The sequence below is a fragment of the Atractosteus spatula genome, chromosome 5, assembly GCF_055471065.1.
Source record: "Atractosteus spatula isolate fAtrSpa1 chromosome 5, fAtrSpa1.hap1, whole genome shotgun sequence".
In the NCBI taxonomy this organism is placed as follows: Eukaryota; Metazoa; Chordata; class Actinopteri; order Semionotiformes; family Lepisosteidae; genus Atractosteus; species Atractosteus spatula.
Window position 1 is genome coordinate 15,222,351 of NC_142710.1, and position 27,730 is coordinate 15,250,080.

General features: G+C 42.9%; 1 protein-coding gene across 2 annotated transcripts; it reads right to left on the reverse strand.

Moving 5' to 3' along the window:
• Positions 1–717: 717 nt before the first annotated feature.
• ercc6 (excision repair cross-complementation group 6) lies at positions 718–27,730 on the reverse strand. 2 transcript variants are annotated; one of them, XM_088917172.1, is made up of 21 exons: positions 27,657–27,730; positions 26,082–26,480; positions 25,216–25,336; positions 23,984–24,089; positions 21,955–22,666; positions 20,252–20,383; positions 19,527–19,685; positions 18,491–18,626; positions 14,876–15,046; positions 14,302–14,478; positions 11,804–11,920; positions 11,425–11,520; positions 9,134–9,352; positions 7,887–7,997; positions 6,634–6,753; positions 4,428–4,522; positions 3,246–3,391; positions 2,366–2,923; positions 1,844–2,030; positions 1,648–1,726; positions 718–1,373 (listed from the first exon to the last, which is right to left on the reverse strand). In XM_088917172.1, the coding sequence occupies exons 2-21, from the start codon at positions 26,468–26,470 to the stop codon at positions 936–938; spliced, it is 4,269 nt and encodes a 1,422-aa protein (XP_088773298.1). In that variant the 5' UTR covers positions 26,471–26,480; positions 27,657–27,730; the 3' UTR covers positions 718–935. The 2 variants fall into 2 exon arrangements, with proteins under 2 accessions (XP_088773298.1, XP_088773299.1); XM_088917173.1 differs by lacking the exon at positions 27,657–27,730 and having other exon boundaries at positions 26,082–26,549.

Below are 27,730 nucleotides of genomic sequence, written 5' to 3' on the forward strand. Positions count from 1 at the left end.
CTCTACCCCAACAAACATTCCCTCTTTGAATCACACTGACCACTCAGAACCCAGATGTATTAAAGTTAACGTGTTTAATCCACTGCTTTGTGAATGTTTTTTTTACTTGTAAACAATAACACTGATTTCAAACAATAAAAATTCTCAAAATCATTGTCACCTTCACTTTCTGTTCTTTGCTTCACATTCACTCCTCTGGTCTCCCCAGTTTTCAGTACAAAATGTGGTGTCAATATTATTTTTGTACAGTTTTAGGGATCTCTCTTCTTAATTTAATGTTTGACTATGGCAGATTAAATTAAAATTACAATGCCACAGACATGTGCATGATTGGTCCACAGTTTCCTATTTTAACTTTAAAAAGTGTTCACAAAGCAAAATGAATGACTAATTTAGTGGCTTGACTAAATGGAAGTGTTATCACTGTATATGTTCTTGAGATCACTGAGTAACGGTCCATTAGGAACATGTTTATGGGCATAGGCAGGCAGAACAATTCTGTGTTTTAATCCTTTGATCGGGTTCTTTGAAATATTGGCTTTTTGGCACTTTGCTTTGCCTACAATCAAAAGTGACTTTTAAATAGCGTAAAGTGCAGGAGTTCTTTATTTTTCATGTTTAAAATTGGGATGTTCCCATTAAGAGGTATGTGTATGTTTATTGATACATAGTGCATGTCCTTCTAATTATGTCCATTATGGAAGACAATCTCCAATATTTCCAAACATTGCTTTTATTCTGAAACATACTTCAGATCTCATTTGTAGTTAGTTTATTGCGCTGGTAAACCCATCTTCTTTCCCAATTCAGTTTCCAAAACAAAATTACTGTACAGTATATGGCTTCAAGTATTTCCCAGGTTAAAAAAATGAAAGATATGGAATATTTTACAATACAGTACAAATTAACACAATGTGTAAAAAATGCATATAAATTCACTGGAATTCTGCTTTAAGTTTCCAAATGCCTTCTTTACCAGGAGACCTATGGAAATCACAGATGTTCCGTAACAGTTCTCTGAAAATCACTGTTTGTGAGGCAGACAGCTTGGGAGTGAACTCCTGCAATATTTCCTGAGTGTTTGCCTGTCCATCGACCTGGCACTGAAAGGCAATAAAGTTCCTCAAGTCCACCAGCAGCTCGTCGTGTTCGGTCGGGGTGAGGGACGCGGCAGACGCCGGCGGCACGCCGTCCTGCTCCCTGTCACTCTCCAGGGACTGGGAAAGGCTCAGGTGATTCCTGGCCCTCATCGCGGCCAGCAGGGAAGACGAGGACAGGGCACAGAGGCTGGAGTCTTCCTCCACGCCTTCCCCACTGAAATGACTGGAGGAGGGAGTCTTCTTCAAGCCTAGTTTCTTAATAACAGCAGCGTCCTAAAACACAAACCGTGTAGCAGCGTGAGGTCAGTTTTGGCCTGATGCTAGGCATGAGACCGATACGAACCCAGACAGGTCTGGTAACCACACATCTATACAAAGCACAGCTCTGCTGAAGTCCACGGCCAAGTCTTTGAGAGTCTGTGCCTTAGAGGACAAATACTGGTTTCAGTACATTTAACATTAGAATTAAATGCATCCATCTGTTAGAAAAAAGAAATGTTTAAGTCTCTATAAAACACCTAAAAACTCCAAAGTTTAGATGTCGTACCTTGCACTTCTCCGGCACACTGGTTGTAACTGGGGCTGCAGCAGACAGCAGAGAATTTTTCTTTGTTCCAAACCTTTTCCTAATGTTAAATGAAAAAACCATTAGGATGATGAAAAGTAAGCAGTGCAACACCTAGGACAGCAGACAGGGCCAAACGGGCGTGTTTTTTAAAGAAGCTGAAATTGCATGGACTAACTTTGCTCCCAGCAGGGGGCTGCCGTGTGGGGCTGGAGCTCTGGAGAAGGGCAGCCTGCAGTGCTGTCGGGAGATCCTCACAGCTCTCAAAGCATCCTTGGCCACTCTGTTCGCCTCCGCTTCCACCAGGACATAGTCTGGGTTCGAGGCCTCCATGATAGAGTCATGCTTCATGACGCTGTGGATTCCTAAGAAGCAAGACAGAAAACAATACTGCCATCACCATTCAAGCATCAAGCCTTGCGTACTCAATAACTAAGAAAACAACTCATTTGTTCTGTAAAAGAACTGAACTCTTTAATGACTCTTTTGATGCTTGGCAGGAGCCAAATAAACAAAAAATAATGTCTGAACTCCGCTTTCCTCCCAAAAATGTTACATGCAAGTGGTATGCAGCTGCAAAACAGGTATTGCACCGGCTGAACACAATACACAATTTTCAGATTCAAGAAATAAAACAGTGCAAACGAAAATAGTGCCCCAACTTATCGTTTAGCTTGTGATAATGGATAAAACATGATACCGGATTTCTTGAAGAGCTTGGCTAAGACATAATCGTCGCTCTTGTTCTGGTCTTCTCTATCCTTGTCATCCCCCTCCTCCCTTCTGTACTTCCTCCTCTTCACCAGGTGCGGGATGTGATGGCCCTCGAACCTGCTGCCGCTGGGGTGCTTGTGCTTGTGCTTGTGCGGCGGCGCCACGCCCTCTCCAGGGGCGCAGTGCTTCCTTTTCTCTTTGTGCTTCTGGGGGCTGCCGTGCCCCGGCTGGCTCTGCGCTCCGTCCACGGAGGGCCCGGCCGCGGGAGCGGAGGCCTCCGACGCTGTGCTGGCTTCTCCTGCGTCTTCTCCGCCAGTGCTCGTCCCTGCGGCTCTGCGGTCGGCTGCGCCCTCGCCCTCACTCACGCTCGCCCTCCCGCGCTCTGTCGAGGCTGGGTTTTCACGCCCGCTGAGCCGAGGGCTAGACTCGAGGGAGGTGGCCTCCCCGGGCCTCCCGGCCGCACTCTGCCGGGTGTCGCCGTGGGTTGGCTGTGAGGTCCGGGGTTTTGACAGCTTCTTCGGAACTGTGACGTCGGACCCAGTGCCTGAGCGCAAGAAAAAGAACGAGACTCTGATTCTTCTGCAAGGCATTACGTCACACCGGAAAAGCATATCAGCGGAGATCGAAGGGTAGCATTCTGATACATTAAACACGTTTTTTTTTATTGGCGAAAAGGAATGTGGGGAAAACGACACAGGAATCAATATAATGCACTTTTAAAAGAAAGTCACAAACTCAATGACATCACTCATATGGAAGAGGAACCACTTCTGCACGCTCATACACACATATAAGGCACACTCTGCATGTGTCTGTGAACCCACAGAGATGAACTGACTTTAACATGAGTTTCACTGCTGAAATACCTGCAAACAAAGCACTGGTTTCTGTCCCCTGAGAGCCATCAGGATTGCTCAATGTGAAAAGCTCATAAATATCATTGGACTTAAAAAAACGCCGCTGTTTTGGGTCTTTCAGTACTCGATTTGTGAGGAACTGCTTGAAGATTTGTCTGAGGAAAAGAAAAAAAAAAACAAGTTATATTGAAATTCTTCAATCGGATCTTCGCCCGTAACATAGTCATTAACATAATGACCAGAAATAAAACCCTACTACCCCTCGATTTTACACAATTTTACCCCACTGAACTGTAAAGCAGCTGGAAAAGGAATATTGTTTTATAGGTTCGGTCTGAATTAGTCAATTAACCTGTAAACAACCCACAAATTCAGTTTCTTTGGGAATTTACAGTATTTCAAGAATCAAATAACACACCAGGTTACCACTGTCCCTGAACGTCCTGCGCGAACATTTGTCTTTGGCACTTAATGACTTTATAGTCTGTTTCAAATGCGAATTCCAGCAGAAAGCAGAGAAACAATATGACTGGTAATGGTTTGTGTTATCTTTATGGAAAAACAATTGGAAATCTTCAAAAGGACTGAATGCTGAGCAACAACAAAACAAATCTATGGTCTTTAGAAAACCAAAGCCCTCCAGAAACTCTCTGTTATTAGGAGACTAAATGTGTTATAAAGCTGTAGAACAGGAAATTATTTGATGCATTAATCATTAAACAAAAATATATTACTTTAATAAAAGGGAAATGTGTTAAAATACTCAAGAAAAGCATGTGTTTTAAATAAACACAGAATATGTCCTAGTTTTAAAAGGAAGCATTATATATAGTCTATCAGAGAGAAATAAAGCCTTTATTAAAAATAAAAACTTTGGACATCTCTACATTTCTGTCTTAATGTGCTGTTGTTGTCTTAAAATAATATTTCCATAACCCAAGAAATTACATAAAGCTAAACTCACGCAGACTCAGAAATGAGCTGAAATTATACACTGAAGTTTTGCAAACCATAAAGTAAAACAATTATAAGGGATGAGACAGTTCTGCATCACTAAAAAAAGTTTTCGAGATTGCTTTGCCAGTAGTAGTTTTGCACCGCATTCTGATCCAGGGACCCTAAGTAGCTATTCTTCTCTGAAACAAGTAACTATCTCCAGGATTCCATAAGACCATGCCCGTTATTACAGACCTGTGGTAAATCTTCTCTTCAATAGTCCCAGCCGTCACCAATCTGTACACGGTCACTTGCAGCTTCTGGCCTATTCTCCAAGCACGTTCGCGGGCCTTAAAAAGCAGAAACATCACAACTCTAATCAGAGCAATGAAAAGCACGAGGATGAAACACTTGGAACAGACTGAAACAAAATTTTGGAACACGTGACATCTACTGCAAGGGATAATGTTCATGAGTCCAGGGGTTTCTCTGTCACTCGCCACTCTTTTATTATTAAACTACTGCTCTTATTCAAAGAGACCTACATTGGTACACGTTACCCAGCAAGCAGTGGTTGTGAATGACGTTGCTCAAGGACACAACAGCAGTTCTCCAACCGGGATTTGAAGCCACAGCCTTAACAGCCCCGAGCCCCTAACCTAGCGGTTCTGAATCCTGGTTCTGGTGACCCACACACCTGCTGGTTTACCCACCTAAGTTTACCCATAACTGAGGCCTTACTTGATCTAAGAAGCTGCTTCAAATTGAATATTTGCATTTTGTTTCTGGTCACAAGCTGGGAATTTCATTTCACTGATAAAAACACAATGGTTAAAGCGCCAATAAGTTTAAGAGCTGGGAACAGACGCAACGGCGGTGTGGCTCAGCAGGACCAGGGCTGGGAACCGCTGTGCTAAAACACTGATCCCCCTCGCGTTCTCTCTCAATTTTATTATTTATTTCACAATCATCACCGGTGAAAATCATCGAAGTGTTCAGGAAAGTGAGTTTAGATTCGCAATTTACTATGCAACACGAAAAAACAACTGCCTCTGACAAAAAGAAAAGAAGTTTCAGGATTGATAGGATATTTTTGTCTAAATTTGGGTGTTTTTTTTAAAGAAAATATGTAGAATTTTTTAAATGGAAAACTCAGGTGAAACTGATTGACTTTGTTTAGTATATTATTAATATATACATTACTATTTGAGCTGCAATTATCATTCACAAATTATGCTTAATCACGAGGTACATCTGACTTCTCTCTCACTGTGAAAGTTGGGTACAAAAAAATCAACTAACTTTGCCACCAGCTGGCACTGCCTTTCAGTTATTACCCTAAGCTTTTATCCACCAACCAAGTATTTTCAATAGGTGAAACTTTCTTGTTAAAAATAAAGAAATGAAATTTAAGTAATTAAAAGCTTTCGGAAGATGGCAAGCTGTAGTCTTAAAAGCTGTACTTGAGTAACTTGGTTGTGAATGCCTGATGCTGAACTGATGTGCAGTGCCACTGCACTGTCAGAACGATCAAGAAAGTCAAGAAAACTGTACTTGAAGGCTTCATTAAAAGAATGAATTTATGTACAATTATATCTAACCAAAGCATTTAAACTTGTACACATGCATTTAACTGATGTTTTCTTTGTTATATTTGGTTTTGGTATACAGCATTACCAAATGACCTTTAACATAGTTAAAATATTCTATAAATAGCTTAAAAGACAAATAAATCATCTGGAGTCTTTTCTCCATTCACCATTTGCATACTGGCAGAAAAACTAAACTTCTTAAAAGCAAAAAAACTGCAAATATTTACTGTTCCAACACTGAAAAATGTACATGCCATTAGAATAAGAATCCACTTTTTTCTAATAGGAAAATCAGTGTGTTCGTGCTGCTTTTGGATATAATCTAAAATATAATCTTGCCTACCTTACCTACCTATAATACACACAAGTCAAATGTTGCAAAGGTACTGCATTTTTGCAAACTGAAATCATTTCTAAACAAAACCTAATTTAAAAAAAAAACAACTTAAAAAATTAACCTTCTCCAGCTTCCACGAATTAAAAGTCTGGCTGCCTCAGAACAATGAATTCTGTTGTACTGTTATGCACGTGTACCCCACTATTATACCCCTGCAAAATAGTCAACAAAACTAAAGCAGTACAACAGATAAAATGTTACTTTTTGTTTGCTGAACAATGTATATTATAACAAATTGGACTTTGTACATTAACAACATGCGACATAAGGATTCGCGTCATTACATTATACTGATTTTATGTTTATAATGTTTTATAAACCTGTATTAATTTTTCAAACAAACGTGTCTTGTATTGTCTTGTGTAGACGTCGGTAAGCTACATGTGGGCTACATCATACTGGATTCTATCTTTTTTCGTTGCGGTAGCCAGGGTCAGAGATCTCCGAATGACGGCAGTAAACAGTCAGTAACCTGCGTGTCAGTGCTAGGGTTCCAGTCGGGGTCGAAGATGATCACCCTGTTCGCTCCTGTCAGGTTCACTCCCAGTCCTCCCACTCTGGTGGTCAACAGAAACAGGAATATGGACTTGTTCTAGATAATCAGACGAGATGTTACAAGTCATTATACTTCCGTTATGTCATCTTTCGTTCTTTACTGAATATTAAAAAAAAAGTTATTAAACTGGACATAGTAAATGTGCAATGTTTTTTTTAACAACAAAGGAAAAAAGAGAACAAGCAATGCTGAATAAACAGGCATGGCAGGGCCCTTAAAGATCTGCCTTACTGTCCTTACAGTGTTTCGCTACATTTTTTTCTACCAGGGAGCAGCTCCCTGAAGTATTCCTCACTTGAGGACCGCTTAAAACAAAAACAAAAACCACAACAAAATGATAGAAGAAACAACACTGAAGTCATCCATGATCACCGGGAGCTGGGCCTCTCTGGCTCTGGCTCTGTCTGAAAGGGGACAGGGACTGGTTAAGTCCAGGGGTTAAGAAACACGGCCCTAGTGTCAGCACGGAAGGGCCTCTTGGTACAAGAACAGCAGGGCAACAATCACTTCTGGCAAAAAATTACGTATCTGACATGAAAGAGTGAAACTTTCTCCTAAAAACTGACTGCTGGGGCTTCTCTGAGCTGAATGAGTGTAGCAGACAGCAGTTTATGTGAAATACTGTATAACCATCTTAACCTTTATTACGAACTCTACAGCAGGCTTTGTGAAACCATATTAGTACAGTAAAAGAGTCCAGTTTTTCAATAGCCCACACTTTAAAGATGCAGATATATTAATTTTGGCACTAGGCATGCTATGACTAGAGCTGCAAACTGTGTTGCTTTTTGATCTGCGAAGACAATCAAACAGTGTGCAAATGTTCATTCCATGCAGAAAAAGAAAAGAGAAATACACAGAGCTTAAGCCATGGAGCCTCTTCATTAGTGTGAGTCTTGCTACATCCCACCTGTGTTCTGTTTTTGAATGAATCTTTGAATCACTTTACAGAGATGGAGATATTTTTTTTTTGGTATTGCCAAACAATGATGCAATTATAAGAATGAAACAAATCAAATCCTTCCCTGGGTATGGCTGGGACAGCCCTTCTTTTTCTGGCTTTAGGGTCAGATACGTGCATCGGCACTGCATGTGACTGCAGAAACTGCACTGTCTGCAGACCGAACGTCCTGTAACTCTGTGGGACAGCACAGCCAGTCTCTGCTCACCTCGTTGTACTGTGCAATAAGAGGCTGCCGTGAAGCTATAGTGGTGGTTCCATCCATCTTGAGGTAGGAGTACCCTCTGTTCCTCACAAAGACCTCCAGGATATTCAGCATCTGGGTGAAGAGGCGGTTTCACACCAAACATGGTTAACAGGATTACTTAGGATTAAAAGCCATTAAGAGTGTGTGTACAAAGAAAAGCAACACACCGTAATTTTCAATGCATTCTGTGGAAAAATCCAATTTCTATTGAACAGGAAAAGCTGGCCCCTGAAAGATCCTGTATAATAAAATACATTTCATAATAAATTGTATTGAATAAAAAAGGCATTTCAGAAACTTATTTGTGGATGAAAATGATATATACAGTTGCAGCCACTGGTGTAAACACGCACAATTCTCATAAAAACGTAAAGCACTAAACATCTTCACTACTGATTACTTAGAAGAAAAAGTATCAATAAACTAAAACTTTGGTAAGAACTGTTTTGGAAAACAAAACAATAGCCACAATGACTGAAAGTATGCAGAATTTGTCCAGTTTAAAAATCTCCTTCACAACACAAAGACTATGTGTGGAGTATGTGTGAAACATTTCACTGCCAGGTGCTATGTTGTGACAGACACTGTGAGGGCCTTCTCCAGAGCAGTGTAGTGTTGCCAGTACTGTGACATCACTGTGAGGCTCTTCTCCAGAGCAGTGCAGTGTTGACAGTACTGTGACAGACACTGTGAGGGCCTTCTCCAGAGCAGTGCAGTGTTGACAGTACTGTGACATCACTGTGAGGGCCTTCTCCAGAGCAGTGCAGTGTTGACAGTACTGTGACATCACTGTGAGGCTCTTCTCCAGAGCAGTGCAGTGTTGCCAGTACTGTGACATCACTGTGAGGGCCTTCTCCAGAGCAGTGCAGTGTTGACAGTACTGTGACATCACTGTGAGGCTCTTCTCCAGAGCAGTGCAGTGTTGCCAGTACTGTGACATCACTGTGAGGGCCTTCTCCAGAGCAGTGCAGTGTTGACAGTACTGTGACAGACACTGTGAGGCTCTTCTCCAGAGCTGTGCAGTGTTGACAGTACTGTGACAGACACTGTGAGGCTCTTCTCCAGAGCTGTGCAGTGTTGACAGTACTGTGACAGACACTGTGAGGCTCTTCTCCAGAGCTGTGCAGTGTTGACAGTACTGTGACAGACACTGTGAGGCCCTTCTCCTACAGTAACAGCACCTTCTCCTGAGCGGTGTGAGCACTGACCTGCCGCGACTGAGAGAAGAGCAGCACTCGGTGGCCCTGCTTGTGCCATAGCCGCAGCAGAGACTCCACGACAATCAGTTTACCAGAGCGCTTCCAGTACCCAAAGTGCTCCTCCTCAGTTAGCTGCTCGTCCGGAACCCCCTTCAGGATTTTAGGGCCCCCAGAGAACAGGTCTGGGTGATTGCAGATCTTCCTCAGAGCTATCAGGCCAGAGAACACCTGAAAAGAGAGACCAGGCCAGCCTGAATATCTGGGGTTCATACCCATTGACAGCCATCCACCTGCTCAGCTTGGGGGTCCATGGTTCAAAGAATCTCCCTAAAACACTGGGGCAAACTTTTGATTCCTCAACCAAAAAGAAACTGCGTCCACTGTTCCTTCACCAGTGGACTGTTTATAACAAAGCTTACAGTGGATCTGCTGACCAGACCAGATCTTACTATATCATTTGAATTAACACTTTCTACATATTTTGTATTTGCTTTCAGTTTTAACCCGAGAATCTTTTGGAAGTAACTCATTGAAAAGCGTATAAAAAACTATTTCACTTCCTTACATTTGTGTAGATTTGCTTTATTCAAATGAAACCTTTCCTAAGCATTCTTCAAAGCCTGGTCTTCCATCAGAACATCTACCTGAAATGTCCAAAGTTCTCAGAAACAATGGGGTATATAATACCCATTAATGTAAATAACCTTAAGGAAGAAAAAAAGATTTCTCTTCTGGTAGCTTGGAAACTGAAACAGAAACGTCAACAGACTACACATTAAAAATTCAACTTAATGGACTTTAGACCACATTAGGGTTTGTAAACTGCACATCTATCCCCAAATGACCTCTAGAGCACTTGGGACAGTGCAATAAATTGCCTATTTCCACCTCTCCTTTCAAAACATGAGAACTAAATAAGAAAGAGAAAAGATAAAGAAAATAAACAAATTGTAACACGATTATTAAACAACATGCAAATTAAAATAACACGTTTGTCCTTGGACAACATTCACACTCAATCAAAAATGTAATGACTTAAAACTGGACTGACAGACACGGCTCATAGGAACATTTTACCCTTCGATATTTTATTGTTTTAAGCAGCTAAGTGATCCAAAGATCTCATCCATCTGTTTCGTGAAAGAATCCAGAGTATCAGTTTTGACAACATCAAGAACTTGGAAGGGGACTGTGTATTTGACATCCTGCTCCAATGAGAATGGCTGAGTCTGTCCTGCTTGCAGTGCTCTTTCACACAGCATTTTTCATCATGACAGATATGCAACCAGTAAACAGATATCCACATGGTCTATCAGATAAGTTTCCTCCACTGCTGATACAAAGCAGCATTACTGCCCTGATCATAAAGCATTCAAATAGAAAACTATATACACAACTGTCACCCTTGAACATGGACATATCAACATTTGAAGTTAAGTTTGTATGGTGTACTGCTAAAATCTTGTTACATGAATGTTTTATGATAATTTGAATCGCTATTATTTGGATGCTGTTTTGCATTTTAAAATGTATCCATTCTAAATATTTTTTTTCTGGATATAATGTGCAATAAAAGCACCTAGTGAGCTCAAATGTTCAGGTCAAACAGCTGAATAATTGATGAAACATTTGCGAGTTACTGGAACACAGAAGTGTGGCAGAAGCAGGCAGAAGTGGAATCATGTTGTTTCCTTTCCTTCTGAAGCGTGCATGGCACTGTTCTGAGATGTCCTTACCGCACATGCGATACTACAACTGCATTCGAAGGAAGCGGGCCCTTTCAACAGACCGCTAAAGAGAGTCGTCGAATTGGCAAGTTTATGTAAAAATAATGGGCCGGCATCTCTGCATCTGCGTCAGTCACAGCTGAGGGAGACGCAACACTCCCTGTCCCCAACAAACCAGGACTGTGTGGGAGAAGTAAAAGTGTTTGGATTCAACATGTGCCGATTACTGATAAAGACAGGGTGATGCATCAGGGTAGTGAGGGCACTTTTCTGAAGTACTGAACAAGCATCTACAATGCCATTCATCAGACTCCCTGTTTGCATTACGAGAGCTGCACACAAAAAGGGGAAGTGGCGCAACAAAGCTTTAATAATCAGCTCTCACTTTAGTGGATTTAGTAAGGAAAACCAGGCTTAGTTATTCAGATTTCTGTTATACCCAATATTATTATAAATAAAAAAGCTACATAGTCCAAATAATGCTCAAAGTAAACATACCTTTGTAAACCACTGGAATATTCATTACACATTTCAGAGGAAAACATAAGACTTTATTAGCGAGGGCAACTATACCTGCATTTCACCATTCAGGATCTGATAGACCTCTTTGGAATCTATGAAGGTTTGGTATATCTGGCGCTGCTCTTCTGATAACCGGCAAAACAGCACCTTTTGAAGGGGAACAGAAACAAGAACATTATTAACTGAACATTTTAAATACAGAACATAGATTAACTTGCCAAAGCAGACTTTTAAGAGGCTCATATCACACGGCATCATATGAATATAGTTAAAATGAAGAAATGTTATTCTGCAATATCAAAAGTGTCTGGAAAACATTCTGACACTCGGAACAGAAATTAAGTCATGTCATCTACGCTAAAGGGAGGTTAAGAAAGGGCAAGTCAAACAGTAACACGGCACTGGACTCCACTCTATTGGCAAAGCTTACCTGCTCATTTTTGTCAGGCAGTGAAAGGTTTGTTTTGACATCTGCCTTCATCCTTCGCAGGAGATATGGGTTTATGGTGTCTCGTAATACGCAGGCACACTTATAAGCTGTCTGTACCTATAAAGATAAAACGTCAATGTACCACCACATGAAAACGATTTTGCAACTTCTGAGATGTGAAACAATTCACATTGTGGTGTTCCATGTGGTCACTTCATAACCCTCATTAAAAAAAGGACTTTAGACGCAGGCAGGTTGTAGTGCCAATGTTGTCTGTCTTGTACCGTACCTACTGTAGGAACGTTCAGCCAATGGCACTGGGCTGCACTCAGAGCCGAGATATAGGAGGTCTCAGGAACAGGCTGCAGAAGAAGTTATGCAGCACTCGGCAGGCCCAACCAAAAGCTTTGACCTGAGCCAAGCATAAAGTTTCACCTTCTTCTGCTGTTTTCATTCAGCAGATCGACACATTAAAGATTCATTTAAGTGCTGCTTCTCCCAAGGGGGGGGGGAGCTCTCTTCTATCTATGCCGTTAGCCTAATCCTGTGTTAGGCCAAATGCCTTTTACCAGTAATCTAACAGGGCCTAAAGATCAAAAGAAACCAGCAGGAGGCCTGCAGCCCTGGAAGATACCAGACAATGAGTGGAGATTAGTGCCCACTTGAGACGACAAAAGGCAGTGAGAGGCCGAGCTTGTGATCACAGAAAATAAAAGGCCATGCTGATCTTAAGTGAGCATATGCTACAATAATGAATCATCTGTGAAGTACTACCCGCATGATGTACAAGCTCACTGCTAATTTACTAAAAGCATTTAAAAGAGGATGAAACACCGAGCAATTTACATTATTGAATTAAAAACTATTTGTAATTGGAACTCATAATCTCATGAAAAAAACAATCAAAAATGCATGAAGACATTAATTTCGGAGGCAAGGAGCTTAAGTCAAGTGTTTGCTTTTTTTCTTACACCCTTATTTTATCAGTACAGAACCATGTCATTAAAACCATGAATATGTAGTAAAAGCTATCATCTGGCTGTAGATAACAAATGAAGCTGAAGGCAGCAAAACGTGAATATTTCAACAGCGGCCTTTATTAAAATCCCTTCTGCAAGTTAAAAAGGACAATTTGAAATGATTTGCGAGCCGACATATTTTCTTCTGTGATCACATCTTTCCTCTGACTACGATTCCAGCTTTCTGTTATTTCTCACTATTTGCTATTGAATAGATCCGCGTTTGAAACGTGGTAAAGAAAAATAAAACACAAACTCAGCAGAACGTAGGGAGGACAGAGGAGCTGGGAACAGACAGCTGAGAAGCATTTGCTGCTAAAGGCATTCTAAATGAGCAGTGAAGTTAGCTATTTCCAACCATTTAATAACATTAATAATTAGTAAAGGTTTTCATTATTGGCTGGGGAAGGAACATCAATATTCCTTTTAAGGCATCGAAGAAAGTAAATCTATATGGTCAGTGCATTATTGAAAAAGGTCCGCTGATAAAGACACTAGATTATTCCTTTCACAGCCTGGCACACACATCCTTTTTTCCATGTGCCCTAAATGGCCTGTATTAAAAGCTAAAAAAATTAAGTGCATTAGCCCTTTCTGGATTGCGCTACAATCAATTTCAGCTCAATATTTATATTTTAGATCAGTGTCCTATTGGTAGATGCCTTCTCAGCAATTTACAGGCACAAACAAAACCCGATGCAGCCTGTTACTGGGGATCAGACAATAAACTCAGCACAAAAAGAACATTTCTATCTTGATGCTACTGAAGTATTTAGCAGACCCTCTGCAGCAACAAGAAGGCTGGCTGTGCACAAACAGCCGCTGCTGCAGAGTTGCCGAGTTACCACAGGGCTAGATGGGCCGAAAGCCTCCTCTCTTTTGCAACGGGTGACGTGGAGACGTGGCTGGACACCCCCCTGCTCACAAGCCTTGACTCCTGGCCCACGTCCCTGTGACGGACTCTCACTGCCTACTTCCCAGGCTCGGTGCGGACGGTCCCAACTGAGCACCGCGCTCCGCACTGACTGACTCCGCAAACCTGCAGACCTGCGTCCTGTACTGCTGCGGCCGACCTCTCGCGCCCTTACATGTCTGGCCACCAGGCTAAGGAATACCCTTCTCAGACACACAGGGGCTCTGGCTTCGTGATTAAAAAGACAGGATTTAAACATTTGTCTTCATACGGGCTTGCGATTAGTTTTGTTTTATTGCCGATTCTAACAGTTCGTGCGATGGGAGAGTATCGGAACACGCTGACTGGTCAACACATTTCCGAGGACTCAAGGCTCAGCGAGTGGATGCTTTATCCCTGAGCAAGGCCCTGGGTGTGGAGCAGACTCGGGCACTATATTAGTGGGAACCAGAGGAAAGTGAAACCCGCCTTCTCGCTTTTACAACACACCGAGGGTGACGTGGGAAACAAGTGCGCTGGGCTGAGAGCCAGCCGGACGAGAGAGGCGCCAGTGACGCGTGTCGTACCTGGACCGGAGAAGCGTTGGAATAACCTCCCATAGTGATAGGGACTGAAAACTGCTCCATGAAAACGGGCAGCGTTCCCAGTTTGCCGGGGAAAACGAAGTCGAAGAGCGACCAGAGCTCCTTCAAGTTATTCTGCATTGGAGACCCCGACAGGATGAAGCGATGGGGTGTGCGGAACTGGGACAAGAAAAGGAGAAAAGGAAATCCACATATAAACACACAATTAAAACATGTTCTAGAACACATGGAAAACAGTCCTTGTTCCATCTCATTCACAACAGTACTGCTAAGCAATCGTGGCAAAACCAATACTCAAAGTCGGCACACGAGTCTTTATAATCTAAATGGAGATTAAGATCCATTTAACAAAGGAACAGGAACAGAGGAATGAAATTTTAATATATAGGGAAATGATACAGCTTAACTGGTCCTTTTATGTAACAGTGGTGGGATTTGATTGCAGAGAATCTGTGCACACTGTTGGGGTATAGATTATGAAAATGAACAGTGCTGAACACCAAGAGCATATCAGAGTCCACTGACCCCCCCCCCCCCCCTGCTGGGATAGCCTCACCTGTTTGCAAGCACGTGTAACCCCAGCATATGGATTCCGGATCTTGTGCCCTTCATCCAGAATCGCATAGTGCCAGTCGTACTTCTGAATGTAGTCTTGCATGATCCGAACATATGAGTAGGAAGTGACAAGAATCCCGTGGCAGGCTGCTATCTCAGGGATCAGCTTTTCCTGGAACAGAAATCAAATTCCACTTAGCAAAACGTGGAAAGAAACCCCAACAACAACCAAAAAATATAGAAAAGAGCAAACATCAATAAGAAGTAAAACGAAAGATTGTTGTTGTCTTAATAAGGCGAAATGATTTTAAACAACGAAAAAAAAAAATCGCTCTCATTTCCCATTCAGAAAACTGTGCCGCTGTCCTGCTAGTAATGTGAAAGTTTAGATTTTACTTCTTTTTTTCCCCCACTCACAAGGAAAAATGTTCCACATGAAACACCTTTAAGGCTAAAGGCTAACAGATATCACTCTGCCACTGTCTCAACTCGATACCTGGTAACGGTCCATCACAAAATATAACCCAGATCTCTATCTGTGCACTTAACACAAATCATCTCCGGTGACTTCAAATTAAAAGCTTGTAAAATATGTAACCTCTCTGTTTTTTTTTGTGCAATTAATAGGGTACATCTGCTATTAGCCTGACTTGCTGAATGCTGTGCTGCTGTCATTAAAAGACACTTTGCGAGTGTACTGCAGATATTACAGATGCTCCTGAGACCGATCCCTCCTGGAGGGCAAACAGTGGACGGGTGGAAAACAACAGCCATAAATCACACTGTCAGGCAGCGGAGAGAGCACAAAGGCAGCTCAGGCTCCTGAAGACCATTCACAGTAAACACGGCGTGGGAGCCTCCTAGTCAGGAATTACTGAACCTGTAATTAATTAAAACTTCCTTCAAGCTAAATCTTTAATAAACGAGGATTTGTGCTGACAAGGAGGAAAAGAGACGAAAAGCGAGAGGAGGTCTTGGCAGCACACCCCGTGTCTCCGTCGCTGAGCCTCTGGACTATCAAAGTCATTCTTCAGTGGCACTCAGACTGGGAGGGCGTAATTCCTTTTTTGTCAGAGGACTTTTAAAAAAAAACAACTAAAAACAGCACAAAATAAACCAAAGCTAAAATGACGTCTGCTGAAGGAATTATTGCTACTTCAATAACTTTGTGCAGTGAGCCTGAGGATATTTTATTAGTACCGCAAAACAGAAGTGTGCCAGGTTATACATGTGTGATTGTGAGTACTGAATTCCCTTTAAATACATGCACAAGAACTGTGATTAACCTTCTAGTTACAGTCTTGTTTAAAGCTAAAGAATTCCAATTTAGAATATAATTAGACAAACCATGCGTTTTTAGAAAAGTCTAAAATTCATATATTGCTCACAAATAACACTATAACTTTATTACCGTACTATAAAAACTATAAATGGGTCACTTTGGGGAAAAAAGCAAATAATTCACCATGCATGGCCTGAGCTTTACTTGTTTGACTATCACCTTAAATTCTTTAGGTCCAAAATCACCCAGTAACTCCATGTCAAGGTTTTTAATCCTGAGTACAGGATATCAGCGCTGTTGCTGGGATTACATGATAAAACACTGAAATGAAAACTGATTTAAAAAGTGGTAAAATGCTATCAAATACGATATACTTTATAATGTCCTTAACTATCAGAATTATTAAAAAACATCATTAACGGTTAAATCTGCGGTGATTTTGGACCAGAGCTATTAAACAACTAAATGAACAATTACAAAACAAAGGAAATGTGCTTATGGTTAGGCCTTCCAGGCTGAGCGCGCCAAGGCAAATTAGACAATTGTATTGATTATCTTTGAAACCAACTAAGGAATTTAATTTGGATCAGCAAACTAGTTCATTAGTATAGACAACAGCAAATAGATCCTAATTAAGATAACAAAGTTAACAGAGCAACAGTATTTTATTAAGGGTTAGGGGTTATTCCACAGACTCTGAACCACGGACACAAACGTACAGAGGAGTGATTAAAGACGCAAGAAAACAGAAAGGATTCAACAAGATAACTCTTTCTAAAAATTATGAAAATTAAGACGTCTACAGAGGCAACTGTAAAATGTGAAACTGAAGGTAATGATGTTTCTACTGATGCCAAAACCATCTAGGGTCTGTTTTAAAAGAGGAAGAAGTCTAAAGATGTGTTGGTCTCCTCTCCTCAAAGTGCAAATAACCACACATGGTTATGATATAGTTATTTGAATATAGAACTCGCTAATGAGTGGATTAGAGGATAATCACTGGTGTGGAAGATGAATTCATTGTTCTAATACATCCAACACCAACTTATTTTTCACCTGACTTATATGTAAAGCGCTTCCCTGAGCACTTCACATACTGGAAAGGAGTCACTTTGCCCATCACGGTGCAGCAGATCAGGGGGAGGAATGAGAAACCGCTTCACCAGCTGAATCACGAAGGAACTTTAGGGAGCCCAGACAACGAGAGCCCAGACTGGAAGTTTGACAGGACATTGAGGTTAGCACCTCTACTCTTTAGAACAGGGCCATGCTGTCTTGGACGACCAAACAGTCAAGACCTCAGTTTAATGGTTCATCTGAAGGACGACACCTTCTACCGCGGTGTCCCAGAAACCATACCGCTCCAGAGGGAAGAGCGCCACCTACAGGTTCATCACCACCACTTAGTTCCAACACAAAGTTGCAACCTTTTCCCTAAAGGAATCCTGTCCCAGTATAGACCAGGCCCAGCCTTGCTTATTTTGTCAAATCTGAAGGTGGCAATGTGGCAACAGTATATAATATTCTAATTATAGTTTATACACAATATAATCACTTCCTAAAATAATGCTGTGTATCTGTTTGTAAACTTGTACACTTGTTTTCTGATTCTATTAATACAGTATATAACTGGCTTTATATTTTGAGATGATCATTGTTTTAAAACAGCCCATAATTTAACATGTCCTGGTGGGTCTAGAATATGTTCATTATGGAATACACACAGCTGTACCAATTACTCAATTTTACACGTAAGCATGTTTGCCCCGCAATTATGAACCGGACAAATACAGTCTGTGACAAAAGTTGTTAGTATGTCCTTTTGTTATTTAAAGTCATGTTTCAGAAATAAAACATTTTTTGAAGACGAGACACTTTCTTGACCTGCAGAGAGGTACGGAAGACAGACAGGACACACAGACTACATTATTTACATTATAATAGCACGTTGATAATAGGGCAAAGCAGGAGGCGCTGATGAAATCAACATGGTGGTCATCCTGTCAATCATGAGGCGCTCTCAGTGTGTCCACTGCTGTCCCCTTGCCAGCGCTGTCTCACAGCGGCTCAACGCACAGTTGCCACAGAGCGCCGGACTTGAAACGTGACACTAGTGGGCGGATCGACGTTTTAATCTGAGCCCAGCCTCGCTTGGAGACTGAACACTACCGAAAAGACTGCAGGAAAACTCGACCGAATCAAAGGATTGTATTCTGATCTATCCAGTCATCGTAGTTACATTTTCACAGCCCACAAAATTCATAAGATTTTATGGAATTAATTCAGAGTTAAAGCATGCACATCTGTAACGAGGGTCCTGCGACCTAAGCCCACCTTCCGGCTGGAGAAAGAGCCAGTGTCGTGCAGCACGGCCACGCGGAAGGGAGGCCACCACGTGTGGAACTCCTTAACCCACTGGTGCATCACCGTGGCCGGACACACAATGATGGTGGGGCCCAGTCCGGCGTATCTAAAACACAGAAGCTGCTGTTATACAGAGTGGGGCAGTGAAGCACAGGATCCCTGTTAATATCTGTTATGCTGTCCATGCATGCATGTTTAAATTTAAAGGAAATCAGACATGAATGGTGATTATGACATTCCGATGAGAAAATAAAATACATATGGCTTTATATATCAAAATATTAATAATCATTCTATTGCGAATATAGACGTTAAGGCTCTCAGTTTACAATCACAAGAACAGCTGGGCGAACTACACTGTACTTATTTCTTTCCGATGTCTCTCTTCTTCGGAATTCAGTTTGAAGATGGAAAGAATGATTTCACTCTGTACAGAAAAATGTACAGCCTGTTGGAGGTCCAAATTAAGATCTGTCCAGACTCTCCAGTCGCCAGATTTAAGCCACAGAAAAAGGTGTTTTTCAGCGGTAAAAACAAAATTTGTGTGTTTCGTAACAGAGTCTGCTGCAGAAAGGGTAAGTCCACGTTTCACCAAAACAGATGCAATCTTGAGATATGATAAATGCTGCTAAAAGTATTATAAGCAATTTAAAATTCTATGTTGTGTAAACTATTGATATTGAGCCGTAATTGAGTTGGTAAACAATCAATTTGTGGAATTCAAAGCTAGACATCGTATTGACCCACGCATATCCAGCCCCTGCGCATCTGCAAAACAAAGCATTACCGTTTGGAATTCATTAAATGTGTTACATGTTTAATTTCCCCAGCCCTACAGCTCTACCATCTCGTAAATATCTTCCTTTGATGTTCCCACTAAAAGAATTAAAGGAATATTGTAATTGAAATGTCTTTAATAATTTAGGAGGTCCTCCTCCACCAGCAGTACAGCTGATGAAATATTAATTGAGCTCGAGACTGACAGTCTGGAGAGAGGGGCACTTGCCTGTAATTTGAGCCACGAGTCCTGATCTTGCTGTAGCTCAGCCCTGCCAGGAAGGCAATTATCTGGATGGTCTTGCCCAGGCCCATCTCATCCCCCAGAATTCCTCCTGCCTGCTGGCAGTGCAATTCCCACAGCCACCTGACACCTGTCTGTTGATACCTGTGAACAATGCCAGACGTGTTTTACAAAAACACAACAAGAACTAATGATAAATTAATCACCTGGTAATTATCTGTATTGATTCGACACAGAATTCTAAGAGTAACATGAATCATGCCTGTTAGACACAGGCACTATGAGGAGGCATTTATATTTCATGCGCTTTAACAGCCTTGATGGCAGGAGCTACAAATTGCACACTGAAAGACACCATCTGACTTTATCTCAATGCTGCATTCCCAAACCACTGTCAACTCACTTCCAAAATATATTCCCTTGCTCCAAGCACCTACTATTGACAACTGATGTATAGATACTACTTTTATCTAACACGACTGGTAAAAATATTTTAACAAGTTGCCTAAGTGTATAAATAGCCTATATCTCTGCTTTTGATTTCTATAAAAAATACTGTAGTCAAAAAATAAAAAACCCAATTACACTTGCACGTGTTTTTGAATATTCTTTTAAACATACTCTCCGTGTACAGAGGTTTTAGGTATCCTTCATATGCCTGAAGAGCTTGGAGGATTGAACCAATATTCAATCCAACACCTAAACCTTACTTAAACAGCTTTTTCCAGAGGAACCCAGGCATCTTGAAACCTTCATCAAATTCAGCATCACTGTCTTCGGACTCGTCAGCTCCAGCCTCCTGCTGCTCCATCTTTTCCCTCAGTCTCTGTTTCTTCCACCTCCTGGACAAATGCAGCAACCGAGTCATTACAGCTGCCGGCCCAAGGCACAGAAACCCATACCTCTGGACCATCTGCAAGTCTGAAAGCACCAGACCCCACATCGGGATACAAAATAGCCACTGCCCAATCTGTTAGTTAGTCACATCTTTTAAGAAGACAAAGAATAATTCTCTTACGTGTTGAACAAATAGGCCATCAAATACAGTTCGAAGGATTCGACAGGATCAGGCGGGTCAAAAAGAAGACAATCTAATCCCGTCAAATCAGCCCAAGAGGTTTTCAAAACAAGCAGGACTCCAACGCTACTAATCTTGTAATATCTATCTGCATGACTAATCCTGCAAGCTAATTTAGCCAGGGACACGATCAGTTCTACAAACGTACACAGGGTTTCGCCATGTCTTAACCATGAACTCGTTTCATGGAATTTCATGAATGTATTTTCCCTTCCACCCCGAATCTGAAGTAGTTCCGTTCCACATCTCTGCCTTCCAGAGGAGAACAAAGAGCCTCACCCAGCCTCTGTTAGCCTAGAGAGTGTAAATATGAAGAAAGCCATTGCTCACTTCCAATATTTTCTGTCTGATCTGTCTTCCACAAGAACATTATTAAAACTCCTCGCAAATCTATCCCCACGGTCCTCTATGTTTTACGGATGTGTATTTAATTTGCATTTTTCTTTAGGATTGTTATGTAGAGAAATCACTGCAACGCATTTCAAGCCAAGCAGTCACTACAATTTGATTTAGGAGACATTTTTGCAGGCATCACACTGAGATTTAATATAGTTTTACATTTTTAGCAAAATGCATAGTTTGTATTTAAAATAAGCAAGGATCCCTGGTTAATTATACTAATTTCCCAAATTGAGAAACCCATTGCTCTGCCTTAGTTAGCTCACTTTTTATGGGCTTTCAGGGTGGCTTTAATTGATCCAGTCTAGCTGCAGGGACATGGCAGTTAGTAGCAGTGTCGTTATGAAGCAAATTAAGATTGATACAGACAATTAAGCATTTGAGCTTCAAATGAAAGGTGTGAGAGAGGGTACAAAAAATCCATCTTCATTTAGGCCCTGCTCCTGTCACTTCACGGGGACACCATTTTAAATTTCTTCAGGCTTCCTGGTAGACATTTTTAATTAAGTCTGAGCAAGCGCTGCTCTTTATTTAACAAACCTGAGGAAGAAAAAAAAACCGGGGAGCGATGTATCTTGCGGCTCAGAAAACACTTCAGAAGAGCTGTGTAAAATACAGACTGCTCAGGCCAGTGAAACCATGTCGCTTGTTCAGTACGAACACTGTTGATGTTATTGTTGAAGACAGTCAGTACACTAATAGAACAACTGTGTCCTACACCGGCTTCCATCTACAAGCTCCCTAGATTTTGCTCACAGGTCATGAGCAGAACTCTGTCACCCGCCAAATGCCCAGGCCACGGTCGCACCACATGCCTGAGAGACAGGAGCTTTTTCCAGAGAAACCGCCACCTAGCCCCATACAAAATGTACAACGCAGAGGCGAGCTACTTCAAAGCTCTTCCAGAAAAGGCCACACCCCTGCGACGGCCCTCACCTCAACCTCTGCTTGTAAAACTCGACGTCCCCGTCATCTCTGCATCTCTTCACGCGGCCCTTTCGAGCCGCACCCTCCTCTTCGGAGCTGCTGCGGAAATCATCGTCACCGTCCTCCTCCTCCGTGGTCTTCCTCCCCGGCCGCCGCTTCTGCTGCTTGGACAGCTTTGGGTCGTACTCCTCCTCGTCCACCCAGAACTTGTCCTCCTCCTCCGGCTCCTCGGGGTCGAAAAGCTCGTCGCTGGGAACGTACTCAGACTCCTCGCTCTCGGAGCTGCGGTGGGAACGGGATTTCCTTTTCTCGGCAGGTGGAGGCTTCTCACCTTTGACCTTCGCTTTGGACTGGAGTTTCAAGGCGTTCCTCTGTAACTTCTGCAGGTGTTTCTCGAGCTTTTGGTCCTTCCCCGACACCTTCCCATTCTCCTGCACTCTGCCCTCCCCGGCCGCGCCGGGATCTGTGGGCTCGCGGCGAGGTCTCTTCAGCTTCTTCCTGGATTGCAGCTTTTTCCTGTTCATTGCCATCACGGCCTGATCGGCCAGATACTTCTCAAATCCAGACGCCTCATCAAGCATGACTTTCCTGGGCTCCTTCTTTTCCTGCTTCTGGGGGATTCTGGTACCGAAAGGGGTCATCTGGCCAGTCCGAATGAGCTCCTCCCATTCGGTTTCCTGAGCTGGCATGAGCATGCTGCCAAGAGTCGAGGGGCCAGGCTCTGGAGACAAAACCAGAGTACAGACAGTGCATGGGTTTTTCTGACCTTTATTTTTTCTGCCACTGCTCATTCCTCAAAGGGGAACTGCAACGCTATTTTCATATTTCGGGGTTAGAAAGAATCAGCATTGATGAGTGCATTTCAAACCACAGTAAATGTAAAATCTACACAGTAACTTGTAAAACCTCCAATTTACATCCCAAAATAGACTTCTTTTCCAGGTCTGCTCAGTGCCATGTTCTGCTATTCAGAACGAGGCAACAAAACTTCCAATGATGCGTTGCAGGCTACATTGTCAACAAGCAGACTTGTGAATACATCTCTTTGCATCCAACAGAAATACTGCTCTCGACTTCAAGACGGTTTTGCCTACAAAAACTACCTACTTGTCAACTCTGCATGCAGATCACTTTGGAATATTTCTGCAGTGAAATGCCTGCTGTACAACCTGTACTTATTCGCTCGTACATCGCAATACATTAGTCATTACAGTGACCAGTGAGGAGGAAGGGCCGAATCATGTCACAATTATTGGGAACTCAAATGCGAGTCTGCGAAAATATGGACACTTAGAGTACTTTCACGAAGTGCATGATTTTGAGCCTAATATGTAATTAGTAATTTTTTTCTATAACGTCAATTAATTTATTTAGCTACCGAGATTTAATAATTGATCTGAGAAATTGGGACTGCGGTTCCCCTTTAAACCACTCAAGAGCCATAAGCGTACCCATTTTGTTTTTAAAAAAAGGTGTTTTGCCTTCTTATCCAGTCAATAATCCAAGTAATTATTACTCTTAGGTAATTAAAACCGGAGGTGGGACGGAGCTTAGAGAATTGAGGATGGTGTGGCTCATTCTTGTCTTTCCTTTTCTTTTGACACCAACATTCATTAGGAGGGCAGTCTGATGGGAAGAACACTCTGTCAAGCTTCTGGAAAGATACACTGCACTCTGTACACAGGGCCATTTCTGACACCATGAAGAGATTCAGAACGTTTACGTTCCTGGAATCCAGATGAAATCTAAATCTTCTACTGTCATTTACACCCAGCTCTCTAATGAGCCACAAACCTCTGACTAACACTTTTTTCTCATTAATTTTCCGTGTGTATCAGCACAATCACAGGTTGCTTGACCATCTTACACTGAGCACCATAGAACATCATTTTAAAGATCAGCTTTATATACTATTGCCTAATAAAACCATATGAGGAAGCGCAGCGACTGATATAACATGGAGCAATTTTCACACCCTCCTCGGCGGCAGGCACAAAGCCATCCACCAAACTCCTGAGCGGTCAGTATGCCCACTCACCTTCATCATCCTCATCTGGATCAGCCTCAATCTCCAGAACAGCTTCTCCTCCAAGGATAGCCTGCAGTCGCTTCTGCTTTGCCTTAATCTTTCTCAGCTGCTTCTCCTGCAAAATCGAGAGCTGATTAACAAATTGCTTCTCAATGACGACTTTGCTTGTGAATGATTGACTTTTCTAATTGAATACAAAAGGTCTGGAGTGGGTGCTCTTGGATAGGAATATTCTGAAGAGGACACACAAACAGCTGTCTGTGAGCTACTCTCAGCCACATGGCCCACCACTCGCCTTTAACCCTGCTCTGAAAGTGCACATCACTTGTTTGTTAGTCAGGGAATATTCTGATTTAGGTGTGCAAACATTTTCCATTGCTCATTCCTTGGCCTATATGTGATCTCCATCATGCTAATTTAATCTTTTTTTCATTTAGAGCTGGACTGAACACATTAAACCTGCAAATCTGAAAGACAAGCTGCCAAGTTTTATCACCCTGCAACTCACAACTGGCAATCAGCAGGTGTGAGCCTGGCCAGTACTTGGATGGGAGACTCCTGGGAAAGCTAGGGTTGCTGCTGGAAGAGGTGTTAGTGGGGCCAGTTGAGGGCACTCACTCTGCGGGCTGTGTGGGTCCTAATGCCCCAGTAAACTGATGGGGAAACTGTACTGTAAAAATGACGCCGTCCTTCTGACATAAAACTCCTGAGGTCCTGACTCTCCGTGGTCATTAAAAATCCCATGGCATTTCTGAACAGGAGTAGGGGTGTTACCACGGGTGCCCTGGCCAAATTTCCTCCTGGCCTTTACCAATCATGGCCTCCTAATAATCCCCATCTCTGAACTGGCTTCATCACTCTGTTCTCCTCCCCAGTGATAGCTGGTGTGTGGTGAGCATTCTGGCGCATCATCCAGGTGGGGCTGCACACTGGTGGTGGAGGGGATCCCCATTACCTGTAAAGCGCTTTGAGTGGAGTGTCCAGAAAGCGTTACATAAGTGTAAGGATTTTTATTATTATTATTGTTGTTGTTGTGTTGAATCCAATAATCTGGTTTCAATGGCCCAATGAGATCCTGGAATTACTACTAATTGATCTAGTACGGCCTCTTCTTGTTTGTAACCTTTCTTATGTCCTTACTGATAAAACCAAACATAACAATAACTTTTAATATGCAGACACATAGAAATAATACAAAAGGCGATTTCTTACTCCTGACACTCTTAAAACAGTGCTGTTACCTTGTTTTCCTTCTGCCTTTTAACTGACTCAATTTTCCTGCTGATGTCTTTGCTTGTGGCAGTGTAAGGCGTGAGCTGCTCTATGATTTTATTGGCATGTTTGAGAGCAGCTGTACAGGACCTAAGGAAGACGAGACAAAAGTTAGATTTCAGTCAGCACAGCCAAAGCCCAGTACAAAAATGCTCCAATGATGATTTCTGGTTTTAAATTTTCCCAACACAAGACTTGAGAACATCTGAAGAACTGAAATCGTAACCTCTGCCATGTCTAAATGACAAAGAGTTGCATGAAATCGAGATTTTCACAAGCTCCATGCTGCCCACTGTAAGCCCAGTGCCTGACTGGGAGGCTTTCGTTTACCAGAACCTCCATCCTTCTGCCCAATGGAAACCTTGAAACCGCACCGATGAATGGGACAGCGTTTCTGTATACTCCAGACGCAAGTTTGCTCTAATGCTTGAAATCATTATATTCATCATTAACACTCAGATTTTGCACGTCTGGATTGGCTCTAAAACACAGTTCCAAAAACAAGAGAAATGTGAACAGATGCCAGTACTGCTCACGCTGTGCATTGATGCTCAAGCTGCGTCGGCAAGCACAGGCTGAAAAGGAACAGGAAAGGTTCATTCCACGCTGAAAGGAAAAGCGACACCAGAGACACCACATTAAGATTGCTGAGCCTTCTTCAGGCGTGTCAGTGCTCATTGTCTCTTGTGTCTCTTTTCTTTTCAGCGTGGAATAACCCTTCGCCTGCTCTTGTGCTGTGCGTGCTTTGAAACCAGCCCGAAACCTGCCCTCGGACATTGGCCAAGCGCGTCAGAGAGGGGGAGTGAACGAGAGAGGGTGCCTTACGCCACCTAACCTCAGGTCATCCAGCACCGCCTGGTACTCCTTCTCCGCGTCGGCTCTCCTGGCGGCCTGGCCGGCCTCGCTGATCGCCCGGTCCACCTGCTGCAGCACCCCCCGCTCCAGCACCTCCTGGTCGTACACGTCCACCCCCAGGCCCCGCAGCTCGTCCGCCTGGGCGCTGCGGGCCACGGCCTGGATCTGCTGCCGGTCGATGTGCAGCAGGGCCTGCGGCCTCCTGGGCAGCTCCGGCGCCGGCCCGGCAGCCGCCGCTTCGGTGCTCCCCCTGCTGGAGAACAAACACTCCGCCTCTTCCCCGCCGATCCCATTCTCCTGCGGGACCTCGGGCTCCCGGGGGCTTGTCGGCGCTGCTGGGTCTTGGTCCCCAATTCCATCCGTGGGCATTTCTAGACTACTGCAAAGAGGCACAGAAAATATTTCCCCTCCATTTTCAGAAAACCCTTCCAAAAGTAAACTGGAAGGTAGACTGATCGTATCAGGCGGTGCCTCTTTAACGCCTGAAAGATGCAGGACTGTGGAGTACGGAAAACCGAAGAGTGAAAGGCACTGGCTTTGCAGTACTGTATTCGTGCACAGACACCCCTGTACAGGCACACTAGCCAAAATCCACACTGGAAATCTGAGGTCAGAAGACAAGCATCACTCACTGGAAGCTCTGAAGCACACCTGCCTGACGAGACACAGGAGGCTGGAGTATCCTCCAAGGGCAGCGCCTTTCACTGCTCAGCGTTTCATACTTCACAACTCTGCGTCTTTCAGGTGTTAAAGAGGCAGCGCCTGATATGATCTGTTTCAAGCCGTGGAAGCACAGAGTGCAAAAAAAAAACACATTTAAGGTTTTAAAGGTGAAATCACCGTGGTGTAGTAAACAAAGCTTTATTAAATAAACGCACATTACCATAAAGCAACACAATAGCCATGCACACGGATTCAATTGTTTCTGAACAGTACAAAGTCTGGATGAATCGATGGCCTGGTTCAATGTAGTTTAGTTTTTAAACAGATTTCCCACAACTAAATAGCTGTGCTCTCCTCTGCCCAGTCAGGAAAGAGCCCAGACTGTTCACCACCCTGTCAAAGTGCTGTCAGAGGAGTGCTCCAGCCACTGCCAGCACCTGACCGGCGCTGCGTACGGTAACTGCTGAGACCCCTGTCACAACCAGCGTACACCGACAGCAAAGCTGGGACCTGATGGCTTACTGACATCACCGGGAACCTCTCCAGTAAAAGAAAACGATAAAGGAAACACTGAACGCCTCTTCGAGGTGTTACAAAAAAACTAAAAGAAGCTGAATTGCAGCTGTGGCGTTCATAAGACCTGGAAAACTAAATCCAGATTAAAAAGCACTTTGCACCTCGGGCATTTTTAGTCATTCCGTCTCTGGTGGGAAAGATCTAAAACATCAAAATTACATAACACGACCCCTTCTTCACCCCCCCCGTGCTCGGTAAAGTAACAATTAATCCGTGTCCGGCGACCCTGTTATACAACTTCAGCAGACATCCAAAGGTAAACAGTAACGATAATTTACTAAGGTTTACTATCACCCATCTCCAAGCTCTATCTTACCTCCAGGGATGTTATATACAATATTACACAATGGAATCATTCCGGCGCCCTCCTTCCGGCAACTTGCGTGGTGT

Bases quoted from the DNA above. Each gene is read 5' to 3' on its own strand.
- ercc6 (XM_088917172.1), bottom strand. From the start codon at position 26,470: ATGCCCACGGATGGAATTGGGGACCAAGACCCAGCAGCGCCGACAAGC. The intron at 7,998-9,133 runs GTCAGTGCTCAC...CTCTTCACCCAG, and splicing joins TCTTCTCTCAGTCGCGGCAG to ATGCTGAATATCCTGGAGGT. The intron at 3,392-4,427 runs GTCTGTAATAAC...TCTTTTCCTCAG, and splicing joins GAAGAGAAGATTTACCACAG to ACAAATCTTCAAGCAGTTCC.